Source organism: Dipodomys ordii, unplaced genomic scaffold (assembly GCF_000151885.1).
Source record: "Dipodomys ordii isolate 6190 unplaced genomic scaffold, Dord_2.0 Scaffold10, whole genome shotgun sequence".
Taxonomy (NCBI): domain Eukaryota; kingdom Metazoa; phylum Chordata; class Mammalia; order Rodentia; family Heteromyidae; genus Dipodomys; species Dipodomys ordii.
This window is the reverse complement of record NW_012267226.1, coordinates 25,611,798-25,627,164: the sequence shown is the minus strand read 5'-3', so window position 1 is coordinate 25,627,164 and position 15,367 is coordinate 25,611,798. Positions and strand designations below refer to the sequence as shown.

The 15,367-nt window shown below is 37.5% G+C and overlaps 1 protein-coding gene across 3 annotated transcripts in view; it reads right to left on the bottom strand.

The window, feature by feature from the left end:
- Ccdc82 (coiled-coil domain containing 82) overlaps nucleotides 1–15,238 on the bottom strand; it is a 22,872-nt gene extending 7,634 nt beyond the window's left edge. Inside the window, exons 1-7 of one of the 3 annotated variants that reach the window (XM_013009707.1) lie at nucleotides 14,820–15,238; nucleotides 13,710–13,777; nucleotides 10,333–11,054; nucleotides 9,637–9,844; nucleotides 8,050–8,142; nucleotides 6,711–6,835; nucleotides 4,452–4,622 (exon numbers count right to left, since the gene is read on the bottom strand). In XM_013009707.1, coding sequence (XP_012865161.1) covers nucleotides 4,452–4,622; nucleotides 6,711–6,835; nucleotides 8,050–8,142; nucleotides 9,637–9,844; nucleotides 10,333–11,046 — 1,311 coding nt within the window. In that variant the 5' untranslated portion in view covers nucleotides 11,047–11,054; nucleotides 13,710–13,777; nucleotides 14,820–15,238. The other 2 variants (XM_013009706.1, XM_013009705.1) reach the window with 2 other exon arrangements.
- Between the last annotated feature and the right edge of the window lie 129 nt (nucleotides 15,239–15,367).

Sequence of the window (15,367 nt, the reverse complement as noted above, 5' to 3'; positions counted from 1 at the left end):
CCCCTCCCCCTCCCCCTCCTCCTCCTCTTTTGCTGATCTAGGCTTGGGTGCTGTCCCTAGGCTCCTTTTTTCCCCCCACTTGAGCCACAGTGCCACTTCTGGCTTTTTCTGTGATTAACTGGAGATGAGTCTCACAGACTTTCCTCCCTGGGCTGGCTTTGAATCAAGATCCTCAGATCTCAGCCTTCTGAGTAGCTAGGATTACAGGGGTGAGCTATTGGCACTCAGCCAATATGATTCTTCTTTATCATAGAAACTGATAGGCAAGGAACAAGGCAGCTTATATTGTAATATTCCATTTGTTTAAAGTACTATAAATAGCCAAAAAGAATCCATATCCTGAGTAGTTTCCTTAAAATTTCCACATATGTATATGGAGGCTGCTTCTAATCGCCTAAGAATATTTCTGTACACGAATAAAACAATTACAGCAAGAATGGATCAAATAAGTGCTATGTAATAAGCAATGTGAAACACGAACCACTAACCCACTACTCAGGGTTGGCCTGGTTCCGTGAACCAACGAATCTGAGGGTAATGGGGTCACATCAGTTGTCAGTGTGAACCAAGCAACCCTGCATATCTAGAAATCAGACATGGAGCTGAACACACACCAAAATTTTCCTAAGGCTAAAGATGCTGAGTGGCGGAGCCATAGACAGAATCTTAGTTGTAATTTAGAAGTCTGTCTTATGGACATGTCAATCAACACTGCTCACCCAGGCAAGACAACTGGACAGAACTGCATTATGCAGATTTGGCAGTATCCAGTTAGCTAAGGATATTCTCAACCAGTAAGCAACTTGAGGGAGTGAAGGATTTGTATGAAAGAGGAAGATGGGATGAAGTCTGTTTCCTGTGTTAGATCTCCAGATCTTCCACAGTGCCGTAGACAACAGAGAAGAATCCTCCTTCTCCAGCTCTGCTTGTGACATGCACATACTGTGTAAGGCTGGCCACTTTCTCAAATTTGCAACTTCTTTCCTCAGGTTAGAGGAGGCTGAAGGAGTCCAGGCAGATTCTGGGCAGTTGACTCAAGATCCTTAGTTTTCTCAGCTGACTTTCAGTCTCACACCATTCTGTCCTCCAGGTAACCCAGGTGTCCCCACTCTGGAGATCCAAGGCCTCTCATTTCAGCACCCTACCCCACACTGCTGTAATGAAATGACTCATTCACCATAATCACACTTTCCAACAGTGTATTATTTCTTTCAAAGACATGAGGTGAAAAGTTTTTTCATTAGACAAATTCAGTTAAGGAATTTCTTCACAGTACTGACTGCACCTTAAAAAAAGAACTCAATTTAATCCCAGGGTATCAGCTTTATGTACCTACAGCAGCACTTCAAAATGGAAAATTCATTCAGTTATTTTTGCTTTTAGTTTTTTTTTTGCTGTCTTTCCCTGGCCAGGCTGAGAATATCTCCCACATAACTGGGATTATAACTATGAACTACTAGATGATTATTCATTGCAATAGGGTCTTACTTTTTAGCCTGACTAACTTGAACTCTGATCCTTTCATCTTGCCTCACAAGTAGCTGTAGTAACAGGCATAAGCCTCAAAGCTTAGCTCTTAAAATAGATTTTAATAAGTGATTATTCCCTTAGCAGGGTGCCGGTGACTCACACCTGTAATCTAGCTACTCAGGAGGCTGAGATCTGGGATTGAAGTTCAAAGCCAGTCAGGGCAGGAAAGTCTGTGAGACTCATCTCTAATTAACTACCAGAAAACCGGAAGTGGTGCTGTGGCTCAAGTGGTAGAGCACTAGCCTTGAGCTGAAAAGCACAGGGACAGCGTCCAGACCCAAGAGTTCAAGCCCCACGACCGACCAAAAAAAAATTCACTAAAAATACAATTTGACATTAAAGAATCATATTGCATTGTTTGCAAAGAAATAGAAGAACCTGGACAAAATTAGGTTAAGTGAATTAAGTTAGGCCAAGAGAGACAAAGGTTACATGGTTTTGCTCATATGTGGAAGCTAGAATTAGTTTTTTTTGTTTTTTGTTTTGTCGGTTGTGGGGCTTAAACTCTGGGCCTGGGCACTGTCCCTCTGCTCTTCAGCTCAAGGCTAGAGCTCTACCACTTGAGCCACAGCACCACTTCCAGTTTTCTGAGTGGTTTATTGGAGATAAGAGTCTCATGGTCTTTCCTGCCCAGGCTGGCTTTGAACCGTAGTCCCCAGATCTCAGCCTCCTGAGTAGCTAGGATTACAGGCGTGAGCCACGGGCACCCAGCCTAGAATTAGTTTATTAAATATGTAAGTAAGTACACTGGATGGTACACAAGTGTACACAAATGTATTAACTAAAATATGGTAGATTCAAGACAGAACTCAAACAATGTAATTCCTTAGAAAGGCAAAATCATAATTCAACAAATCAAATACCAAGAAATAGGTACTTGAAAGGGTTGGGGTAATGTCAAGGGTTAGGAGGTAGACAAATGAAGAGAAAAAGTGGGAGAGAATATGTCAATATATCTCCTACAAAATTAGGAAAAGTGAGAGAAGGCATGGGTTGGGAGGGACGAGGGAGCATGTGGAAAGGGGTGACACTGATCAAGATGCACTGTGTGAACAAACTGCTGAATGGCAGCTCCTTTGTACAACTACTAGATGATAATAAACATACTTGTAAAAGAATGTCAGTCACATTTGCTTAATATACAATAGGTTAGTTTACATACATCCAGTTTTTACACAAAGGATAATTTTTTTGTTTTTGTTTTCTGATGATCAGAACATTTTTTAAATTGAGATTAGGTAACTACATAAATTTCACATTATTGTGGAATAGTGATAGTTAAAGTCACAAACACATTTTAACCTTCACAAGGCAAATTGTCATTCTCATGGTCTAAAGGATAATGTTTATACTGCTTATTATTTTACTTTTACTATGCTTTCACAATAATTGTAAATATTAATAGCAATAATGATATTATTTTAATGGCTATATTTTATCCTGACACATAATGTTGATATATTGTAGAGTATTACACTGCTACCATGGATTGTTTCCAAATTTTTATTATATCAATGCTTATAATAATTCAATGACCTTCACAAAGACATCATTTGCTTTTACTGAATTTATTTACATAGGACAAACTTATAGGTACTGCCTATATATAGCTTTGTGTCTCTTGTGATATATAGCTATCCAGATAAATCTTACATTCTAGTAATACTATTTTCTATATGTTTACTGGTCTCACTGTAATATTGACAACGTTGCATTTTATAAATTGAGCATGAAACATTTTGCTACATTAAGGCTATGAACCTACATTTTAAGATAATTTCACTTAAATAGGGAATAAGCATTCATCCGTTAATTTAATGTTTATATTTCCTATTGTGTGATTAGTGTACTAATATCCTTTGCTCTTATTTCATGTGATCCAAAATATTTTTTAAATATTTGAACCAATTATTGTATATAGAGTCTTTTTGCTTCACAGGATTGGTAGAGCTATGAAAATCATAGCTAGGAAGAGGTGCAATTCCTTGAAGTACTAAATCACTTTTGTTAAGATTCTACATGTTTTATTCAATGAACATCATAGAGCAGCTTTGAAAGAGCAGAAAATGTACATCTGCTATGCTGAGAAAGACTTACATTAAAAATATTAACTGAATTCCTTATGCCTACATACATTTTCTAAGTGATACTTTTATACTCTTACTGCCCAGAGGATGTGACCAACTATATTGCACAGTAGAACTGAGAAATCATGCTACCTCATTTAGTAGAAGAATTTAAATAAATAGTATTTCCACCACCTAATAACAGGAAAGATTTAGAGATAACTGGTTTCTTTCCCATTCATCCGTCCTCCATACTCCATGCATATGCAAAGGAAATGCTTGATACTAACACATCTGTTTTTACAAGTGCAGCATTCTTATAAAGGCTAAAGGTAAGTAGAAGTGCTATCTGCCATTCCTGTTGTCTTATACTGCTCTTGTATACCAATTACTTACTCATTCACAATCAAGACCTCCTTGTGGAAATGCTGGCTGCTATGCACTCTGACATACTCCAGAGAGTCAGAAAGCTCAGCTTTCTTCAGATTTCTCATGTTAGGACGAGTCATCCTCAATTATTTACCTGCAGTCTACTAGTATTGTAGATCATATCACATCAAAGTTTTCATTGGGTCCAGTTCTTGTTTGGCAACTGTGGCTCCCTGCCCAGTGACCTCCTCCTCACCACCCTCCATCTGTGCACCCCTTTTCCCATGACAGGAGAAATGTACAGAAAAATGTTACTTCAGTGAGTGAGGAAGAATGTGCTATGTAAGACATACTTTTCACATTAAAATCGTACCTTCTCTCCTTGTACTCTTTTCACTATTGGTGAATATAACTGAGGACTCCCTATGCAAACTTATGAACTGAACGTTTCTAAGTACTGAAAACTGACACTAGAGAATGGAATACCTGCTGATCATGTGACATGAAATCGTCTGTCTCCATAGTCCTGGGGTTGTACTGCTTTCCTGACAAGTGCACGGAGTACCTGCAGTGACGATGTAGCCCACACGCCTGACAGGTACAGTTCTCAGCCTTCTTATGACGGATATTTACAGAAGAATAACTTTCAACTCGCTCCTGAAAACAAAAATTCAAGATAAAATAAGAATCTAGCCAAAATAAAATATATCTTAGTGGGAAGAAATATAAAAGCAAAACTCACTCATATTTCTTACTTTAATACAGAGCATACAGTAAATGTGTTATTAAATTTAAGAAACAGATTTTTAATCTTGGATAGTAAGTGGGAAGAATAACTTTTATCTCTCTCATACTTATGAGTTACTGCTAAGTAGTGTTGTTGATTCACATTGAAATGCTGATTTCTACATGTCTTCTACTGATAGAGTCTAATAGCTGAACTAACAATGAATAAACAAACCGAGCAAATACATGGCATGCACAGATAAGCTGCATGGGCTGTGAAGTTATTGTGGCCAAGGATTTCTGCCTACACTTGGGGTCTGTACTAGCTACTACCTTGGCAGTTAGCAGTGTACTGGGTTTTGCTGTAGCATTTGATGTGCACATAAAGAATACGCTGTTAGCATAATTAGTAATCCATACTCACATCCTCCACTAGCCAGACAATAATTACCTATCCAAAAATACTGATAGATTCTTTCCCACACGGTGATTCAAAACATGGGTTTTCTTTCTGGTCTTCATATTTCTCCTGCGTATAGCTCCTCCAGACATGGCCACTTAGAGGCTGAGATTCAGCTATCTTAAGGTGACTAGCTACTTTCTGCCGCTGTGGTACTCAGTGAAGCTCTGGCCCAGGTAATAGCTGTCAGCTTGGCTTCCTGAGTGACTACAGCAAACAGAGCACTTTTGATGATTCCTACTGGACATACTGACAAATACATTTTGCTGGGATAAATGATTGAGATTTTGGAAGTGTTGACTCTGTCATATTATTTCTTTGTGTTCAGCAATAGAACTAGCTTATCCTAAGATATTACAGAGGCACCTGTATCTCTAATCACCCTGTGTAGTTCACAAATACTGTTCCAGCATGAGTTTGTCCAAACTCTCTATAACCTATCATAGTACAGGAAAGCATACTATGACCTAGAGCATGGTTCTTGAGGTTTCTTGGACTGTTTCTTAAATACTGGTCTATGTAATTACCAACAGTGGAACCTTATGTTACTTAATTTTTCTAAATTATACTTTCATCATTTTTAGCATAGTAGAGATAATGGTGACTTCCTCATGTGTTACTTCATAGAATAACTAACACAATTTACATAGAATTCTTGGCAAAAGTCGCATGTTCTATATATACTGTTATCTTTTTCCCTTTCTTCCCTAGTACTGGGCTTTGAACACAGGGCATTGAACTTTGCTGACAAGTGTTCTACTACTTAAGCTATAACCTATGATCTTTTTGCTTTCATTTTCAAATATTCTGTTGTTTTTTTTTTTACCTTGACTATGATCTTTTTACCTAAGTCTCTTGTCCAGTTGGAATTAACAGACATATAACTCTATATCTGGTTTGCTTGTTGAGATGGAGTCTGCTAGCTTTTCCTCCAGCTGACTTTGGACTGCAATCTCTACAGCCCAAGTAGATAGGATTACAGGTATGCACCACCACATCCAGTCCTACTGCTTTTCTATTAAGAAAACAATGTATACTATATTATAAGAGCTGTGGTACACCTTTTATGCTCCAAGTAAGTCCACATTTCCCTTTAAACTGATAAATATTCTATCTGAGGAAGAAACTTAGGCTTAAGAGGTTTAATAATGTACCAAATCAAAAAGCTTTATATGGTAGCCATTCTTCAACTTGAAGTCTTATGATTCTGTGATTGCATAGATGTCTCTCAAACCTAGCAATTTACAGCTAATTTACCACCAGCGAATTCAAAGCTGAATTGGATGAAATGTGCCCCACTCTCAGGCCTTTGTACTTGTTATTGTTTGAAGAAAGTCTCCATCTTTTGGCTGGTGTCAGCCTCCTTGAACCACTAAGCCCTAGAGATGTTCTAAACTTATTTATCATCCAACAATACTTAACTATCAGATAAATTCATGTGTATGATCAAAACAATGATAGCCTTTAAGGTAGGTGAGGAGAAATAAGCTGTTGCTTTGGAAGACTAGGTCTGCTGAGGCCATCTCCCCAAGAGTGCATGAGAGTCACAAAGTGCATACCTTGTATTGTTCTTTCCATCGACTTCTAGAAACTAAGTTCTCTAGACGAGGCTGAATAAAGCGATCATCCAAATAGTGAAGAGATGTCAGCATTTCTTGCGCATATGATTTTTGCCTGGTACCATCTGCCAGGGGATTGGTAACAGTAATAAAACAATCATTCTGTCCATATGAAAAATTGGATCAATTGAATATTTAAAGACCTTTTCCTAGAGTGTTAGGAAGATACTTGGTCAGAAATACTTAAGTTAAAAAAATGAAAATTTCATTTCTCCAGAATACAAGGGAACTTTACATTATTTTCTGATAATAAAGAGAGTCAGATATAAAAGGTTGGCAAGTTATCTTGTATTCTCTCACACAAAGTTGGCATGGGTTGACCACTGAATTCCAGGTCAAAGTTCTGAATCAGCTCCATTCCACAGATCCAGTGGTGACTTTGTGTGCCAACAAAACAGAACTTTCTTTTAGCTGGTTATTTTCCTCATTCTCCTTTGGTATGCCATGCTCGCTTCTGCCTTCCTGATTTGGTTCATACTATATTCTCTATTTATAAACATCTGTCATGGTCTGTGAAGTTATGCTTTGTTTCCTGCCATTTTTGAAATTTTACTAATGAATCTAATAAGTGGTTTTTTTTTAAATTGCCACAAAGTCACACTTCAGCATGGCTTTACCAAGCCCTGATGTCTGGTACATACTTACCTGAATTCATTTTTCCACCCTGTCTCAGAACTCATTCCACTCCAGCTCTGCAGGCCTTCTAAGTCATTCCTGAATACCAGGAACTCTTCCCTGGGGGGTGGGGTCTCAGTTTTTGCTGTCCCTATATGCTGTATGACTTATTCCTTCACTTCGGGTTTCTATTTAAAGTTAGCCCTGAGAGACATTCTTTGATCAATCTTCCATGGCATAGATTTCAGCTCCCCTTACTCCATATCCTTCCCCCACAGCACAGACTTTTCTGTAGTAAATGAATTATATTCATTTTAAATGAAAGCATAAAATGGCATGGAAGTGAAATTCCAAAAACTCGAGAGAAACTGGGCCAGCACATGAGTTCTGAGCATTACTGTTTTAGGAGTTTATTTCTTCAAATTCATGGAAAGCTCTTCTGGGTCATGAATCTGTTCATGTTCTTATTTTTTACTTATCTCAAATGAAAAACCCACTGAACTTTTCACTCAAATCTATTTCTTGGTGTGGTGCATCCTAGAAGAAACAACTGGTAAGTTTTAAGAATGGCTCTCCTTGATTTTGTTTAATCTAATTTTAAAAGTGATGGTTTAAAAATTAGGAAAAAACAAATTTTAATGTTTCATTTATACTGCAAACTTACCATACAATGTTCCCAGAAAAGATTCATCTAAAGCGTTGATCAGAAGAGCCTTCACAACTCTTTTAAAGTGAGTATAGTGATCACTGAAAGAATCTGAAATTAATTTAAAATAAATGCTAGGATCAAGCAGACAAAGCGCTCCTGAATAGAAATGATCAGTGCGAGGAAACTGGGAGTATCAGCAGCAGAATCCGCTGACTCAGCCTGCAGCTGCCTTGGAGACGTGGTGCACTAAGCAAATCTCCATCTTCCAAATTTACTTGCTTCTAGTGCAGTTTTCAGATATTATTTTAAATGTCCCCAAGGTTGCTAAGGGAAAACTTATCAGGAACATTAGAAATTAGAATTGTGATAAACTTATATGTGCTATGGTGAACTTGGCATACTTTTGAAGTTTCTTAATATCAGATGATTGTTCTGATGTGATTAGTGGTGATAGTAATGAATGTAACATTTTAAAAATCATACAGCAAAATTCATACCAGAAATTTGAAGATCTGCATAACACATTCTATCGGTCTTTTCCAAAGGATTACATTATTGTTACAAAATTAAACATGGACAGAAGGCCCAATCAAACTCAACACAGACCAATGGACTACAAGGTGAGCACCAAACATTCGCTCACACGGCTTCAGATTCCATATTATGACTAAGTTAAAATCATTTGTCAGCTTTTGGTGTATCGTTAAATTAGAATATCCATTATCATTTTAAAGATAGCTATTAAGCTATTCTTCCCTTTTCTAGCTAGCTATGTGAGAATATCTACAATTATTCTGAGAATACTGAGGGTGATAGGTTTGAATATGATAAGTTATCATATGTCTTGTATGAACCTAGCACAATAAAGCCCCTAAAAACTGTTACAAATTTTAAAAATATTCTCAAAACACTCCTCCCCTTTTTCAGCTCCCTATCTGCCTGAAAACTGTTTGCATATACTTGAACAAACCAGCACGTCACAACAGACTAAATGCAAAGCAAGTGTAAGAATCTAGCCACCTCTTATGGTAAACAAAAGATAGTTCATTAGGCTTCTGTGGCTCATGTTTGTAAGCATAGCTACTGAGGAGGCTGAGACTTGGACTATCACGTTTCAAAGCTAGCCCAAGCAGAAAAGTCTCTGAGACTTTATCTCCAATTAACCAGCAAAATGTCAGATTGGAGGCAGGAATCAATAGGTAGAGTCAAGAGCCAGAAAGCTGAGGGAAACAGCAAGGCCCTGAGTTCAAGCTTCAGTACTGCCAAAAACAAGATCTAGAATTGCAAAACAATATAGAAAATATAGATTTATTTTAGAAAATATAGATTTATTCTTTCATGGAATGTTGTTGCTGTATTTTAAATAAAGAAATTAAATACGTTTCAAATTGTATTTCTACAGTGGTAAATGTTGACAGAGATACTAGAAATAAAGACTAATTGGGGTCAATATATTTTAGATTGAAAGCATTTCTGCGAGCACTGGAATAACTGTGAGCCTCACACATTTAAGATACCTGAAAATGAATGTTAAAAAGTTGACTTGCTTATTTGATATATAAATTTGACCAAGTTAAAAAATGTTCTTGATATTTAACTTACAAAGAGAATCCTGTTTTACTAATTTCAGTGGTGATATAGTTGATTTTTCTCCTTGTTCATTTTTATACTCTCTGTCACCCTCTTCATCCTGTACTACGAAATCATCAATAATATAATCATCTCCTTCTTCATATTCAGAATTGTCTTCCTTTTCATCCTCTTCCTCATCATCCTCATTATCACTTGGGCAAGATTCTTTTTCAGAGTCCTAATTAAGATAAATGCTTCAGTAAATTGGGCCAGAATGGATATAAATCTGAAAGGTTAAATCTGTGACTAAAAGAAATCCACAGAATTAGCACATATTTTTAAGATTAAAATTAGAGAATTTTGTCATGTTGAATGGCAAACTTATTAGGAAGATTATGCTTCAGTTAAGTGGTATAAAATGTTTAAGATAGACATTAAGAATGTAAGTATTTAAGAAGATAGACATTAAGAATGTAAGTATTTAAGAAGAGGAAAGACCAGAGAACAACAGCCTTTCAATTTAAAAAAGTGAGAAACTGAGGCTTATAATAAAACAATACTATTAGGTACAACCATGCAATTAAACATGTTCAGGGGTATTTTATTAACTAATAAATTCTAGACTTGCTGAAGAGAGAATCTAGTACTTTGGCAATTATAAAAATTAAATAAGTTTAAGTAAAAATTTAAAAACAACAATAATACTACCAACAAAATACAACACACCTCAAAATCTCTACCACTACTGTATCTCTGGTGAGACCTTTGTTTTGCGAGTTCTTTCAACTTCTGAAGTTGTCCTCGCTTTCGGGCAGCTAATGATTTTTCAGGGTTTTCTGGCTCCATTTCCACTGAGGAGCAGTCATCCTCCACCACTCGACGTGGACATTTGAGGCCTACTTTTCTAACTACGACTTCACTGTCCTCACTTTCATCGCTGTCATACATCGTAGAGGCGATCCGTTTTCTCTTTCCTCGTTTGACGCATTCTTCATCTAAATCCTCTTCTAAGATCTGTTCACTGTGCTTGTGGAGCTCCTCCTCCTCTTGACTCAGAGGCTTGTCATGACCTAGTAAGTCAGTAAGTTTTGATTTGTTCGTTTCTTCTTCAAATGTTGAGCCACTGCCGGTGTAAATGAGGTTACTGTTGCTTCTTTCACTTTCAACTTTGGTCAACGTAAGTTCTCTTTCATTTGCTTGTGTTTTATTATCAAGATGTTCCTCACTACTATCAAGCTCTTTGTTATTATCAATACTTTCCTCACTATCCAGATCATCATTACTACCCAACTCCTCATCACTACCCAACTCCTCATCATCGTCACATAACTGTGAGAAACTTCTCTTAGTCCGCCGCCAGTCAATTCGAGATTTTTGTTCAGGCACTTGAGTTTTAGAACATTTCCTTGTTTCATGTCTTCTAACATGTACCATTTTCATGAAAGCTTCTACAAAATAAAGTTATAGGAATATAACAGATTGTACCAATGAATTAATATATGGCAAACATCATCTTTATATGATTTTATTGAATGATCCACAAAGGTAAAATTACATGAAATATCTGGGTAAGATATCTGAAGAGTTATTATAAATATAAAGTTATAAACCATTATACAAATAATTACTCAACATCTATGAAACAATTACATGAATATTTTCCAAATTGTGCTATGTTGTATTGAAAGGGATATAAAGAAAAAACATGTTCCTGAGACCTTCAGAAAATATTTATATGTAAAACGAAAGTAAAAAGAAAAATTCAAGGTATTCATTTGGTACAAAATGAATGATAAAAATAACAGCAATTAAAATATGAAGATGCAAGAATATTAATAGGCCAAGCCCTTCACAAAATATTTATAGTTGAAAGATTGATTATGTTTGGAAAGAGAGAATAAAGGAAAAAGTAATTTCAGGAAGGTAAAAACAGTAAAAACAAAGTGTTTGGTGTTGATAACAAACATTTTATGATTAGTAAGTGAGGCTGAAAACTATGGATGGAAAACAAACAAAAACGAAACTTCAGGCTCAAAACGGGAGACAGGAATAGAAAAGTAGAATGAGATAGCCAAGGTGATCATCCTTTAGGCACAGGTGGATTTTGAGTAGCAAAATGACATGAATTATAAAGAATCACTTTGCATGAGGAACGTTGTAAAGTAGCAGCTGACATGAGGCAGCCGTGCAAAGGTGAACGATAGCCTGGCCAGTATGATGATAGCCTCTCTGTGCCTTAGCAAGGTGGCAGAAGGGCTAGATGTGGTACAATCCAACAGAGAAGTTACTAACAACCCAACAGTGTAGTCAAGTAGAAAAACAAGAAAGCTTCATGGTGAAGCAGAGATGATACTGGAAGAAAACCAAATGCTGTCAGTTTCTGATGTTAAAAAAGGGCGATTTCCATTAAAATGATCCCAAGTATATATATACTAAAGAAGCAATCAAGAGATAGGTAAGATAATTAGAAAATCAGAATCACTTCTGGTTGCTATGGACTAGAAGTGTGTGTAAGGGCTTATAGAATTTAGCCATTAGCTCCCTGCAATGAAACGACCACATAAGTCTGATTATTTCAGTATTTCTACCATGTATAGAACATTCCTGTAATTTTCTATAAATGACAGTATAAAACCCCCACAGAAATGAAAAATAAAAATCTAGGGTATGCATGTAGACTATTAGCAGTTTCCAACTATTAAGGACATTCATAAACACATGAGGCACACTTTGAAAGAAATGCCAAAACTTGGAAGTTAAATTTTTTTTTGAGCAGTGAGGTATTGCTGGACCAGGTTTATAAAAAAGATGATTGCTTGGAAGAGGAAAGACACTACTGATTAGATTGTATAAATCCTGGTATATTTATAAGCCAATGTCTCTGTTTATGATGGTAACAACTCTAAAGTCAGAACAGTAGTTGTAACACTATACACTAGAAATGATATTTATGGTATGGACAATAATTGCTACAATAACCTAATAGCAATATTAACAATTCTAGTCACTAGGCACAAGAGTCTGTTACCTGAAATTATACTTTGGTTGCATCTTGAAGAAGGCTTATATTAAAACCAATGAAGTTGAACAAAAACATCAGAGATGTGTGTTACTTTTTTAAAAAAATTCCTATGTTACTGATGGATGTATTCTTTACAATATGTCCACCGAGTTTCTGAAAAGATGATGTTTCTTAGAATATATACTAGATAGATTAGGGAACTTATATTTTGAAGGCATACAGTACAAACAAGTATTTGTAAGCAAATATGTTAAATTTGCATAAACCAATTATGAGTATGTTATGAGTCATTACACTGTAATAAGCCTTTCTTCTAAACATGTTTGGAATTGAGAGAAATAATGAAAAAACACTAAAGATGATGAATGACAAAGATGGTTTTGATAGACTGAAGCAAACACGGATAGTAAGAAATAATGTGAAAAGTTGATTTTATTAGTATTCAAAATAGATTTACACATACCAAATGACTCAAAAAATAACACCCTCAGCTGGGCACTGGTGGCGCATGCCTATAATCCTAGCTTCTCAGGAGGCTGAGATCTGAATCACAGGTTGAAGCCAGCCTGGGTAGGAAGGTCTGTGAGACCCTTATCACCAATTAACCACCAGAAAACTGGAAGTGGCGCTGTGGCTCAAGTGGTAGGGTGCTAGTCTTGAGCAAAAGAGCTCAGGGACAGTGCTCAGATGTTGAGTTCAAGCCCCACAGCCACAGCCAAAACCAAAAACCCAAAAAGATGCTCAGAAAGTTATAATGTTATTTCTATGACAATGGTAGAAAAAGATGATCACACTATTAAGAAGACTGATGTCTGTATGTATTAAGAAATACAAGGGCAGGGGATGTGACTTAGTGGTAGAGAGCTTGCCATGAGGTCCTGGGTTTAATTCTTCACTACCACATAAATAAAAAATGATTTTAAAAATTTTTAAAAATTCATTAAAAAGAAATTGCCTAATTTTTTACTTTCATAGTTATTCATACTTATTCTTAAATCCTGACAATAATCCTCCAAGGAACATACCATTTGTTTTCACTTATAAATATCAAAGGCAAGGACATGGAGTATAAATGACTTACCCAAGATCACAATGCTTGCTAGTGAGAGCAGGTCTCCTGACTCCCCATCCAGTAGGACACAATGACTGCTGCCAATATATTTGTATAGGTAATAAAGATTAAGCCTTTAAAGTATCATTTTAATATCTTATTCCTTGCTAAATTTTACTTTCAGAAAATAACCATAAAATGGTCTGGAGTTTACAAATATGCTTTTCCTATCATTTTAGTACAGATGAATTAGGACACTTTTGTAAATTATTCATTAATTAGGCAAGAAAAGAATGTGTAAAAGAGAGAAATATTTGCAGACTTCCCTCCACTATCTTACGGATGATACTAATTAGAAAATTTAAGGGATGGCCCAATGAGGTCAAAAGTAAAGATTTTAGAGAAAGGCAGACTTTGATGAAAAAATATTTATTTTGAAAAACTGAAGAATTTCAGTGCTTGAGACAACATATATTTATTTTAAATAAATGATTTTATTTGGCCAATCAAAAAACTGCCAGCATTTCAACTTCAAAATTATCAATAAGGTAAAAAAAATTCTGTTATTGCAAGGGGAAATACAAACGTAGTCGACTCCTATTGATAAATTCTGGGTCTCTTTACTATATTAGACTGGGTTGGGAAGAATGAGGGCAGAGGAAAGGTGAATGAACCTGGAGAGAGATGAGCATGGAAGACTATCTTTAGGATTTACTCAGAAAAAGCATCTATGAAAATGCATGCAATTCCTATGTATGCTCAGCATACACTCAGTTTCTTGAAATGAGACTTTTATTCTGTAATAATACCTTACCTTTAGATAAAAACCAGAAAGCAATAAGTGAATAGAGAAGATCAATACTATCACCATTTCATGATTGCTAAGAAGCTGAGATATACATAACACAGGTATGATTCCTGCCAATGAATGGAAATTAAAAGCCAAAATTCATTCCCATCAATTGTGTTCCTTGTCTGACAGTACTGGAATTCTACAACTAAAAGAAGGGACTGTGATGATGTCACCTGAGTTTCTCCCCAGAACACCCTTTCCTCCCGATCTTCATTCATTAAGATGTACTCCAGAAGAGAGTAAGCTGGCCGTGTGAGCGCGCAGGGGACGGTGTTCACGGACACTACCTGGAGGTCAGCAGAGCCCTAGACTAGCTCAAATGTCACCGTGTTCATAAGACATTTCCCCTCCTTGATGTTTTCTGTCATAAAGGGGCTTGAGAGGGATCAAGAAAGGGCGTCGGATGAATGTCCGGTGGCCTTTCGGGGAAGTGGCCGGCAGCAGCCCGCCGCGCAGCCAATCCTGGGGACAGGCCCAAGCAAGGTCGGTTCCGGCTCCAGGGCTGTCACCGGGCTGGAACTGACCCCGTCCCTCCCCCCCTGGAAAGACGGCTCAGCCCGGGGCCAGGACACCACCCGCCAACCGGGGTCCGCTCCTGAGACCCGCGGCCCGAGGCCACCTGGCGCCCCGGGAACCCTCCCTGGACCGGCCCGGCCCAGCTCTGCCCGCCCCGGACGCCGGAGGGTCCGGGCCAGAGAGCAACCCGGAACCAGCGGTGAGGGCCGAGGGGCAGAGCGGGGCCGAGGGGAGCAGGGCCGAGGGGCAGAGCGGGGCCGAGGGGCAGAGCGGGGCCGAGGGGAGCAGGGCTGAGGGCGCAGAGCGGGGCCGAGGGGCA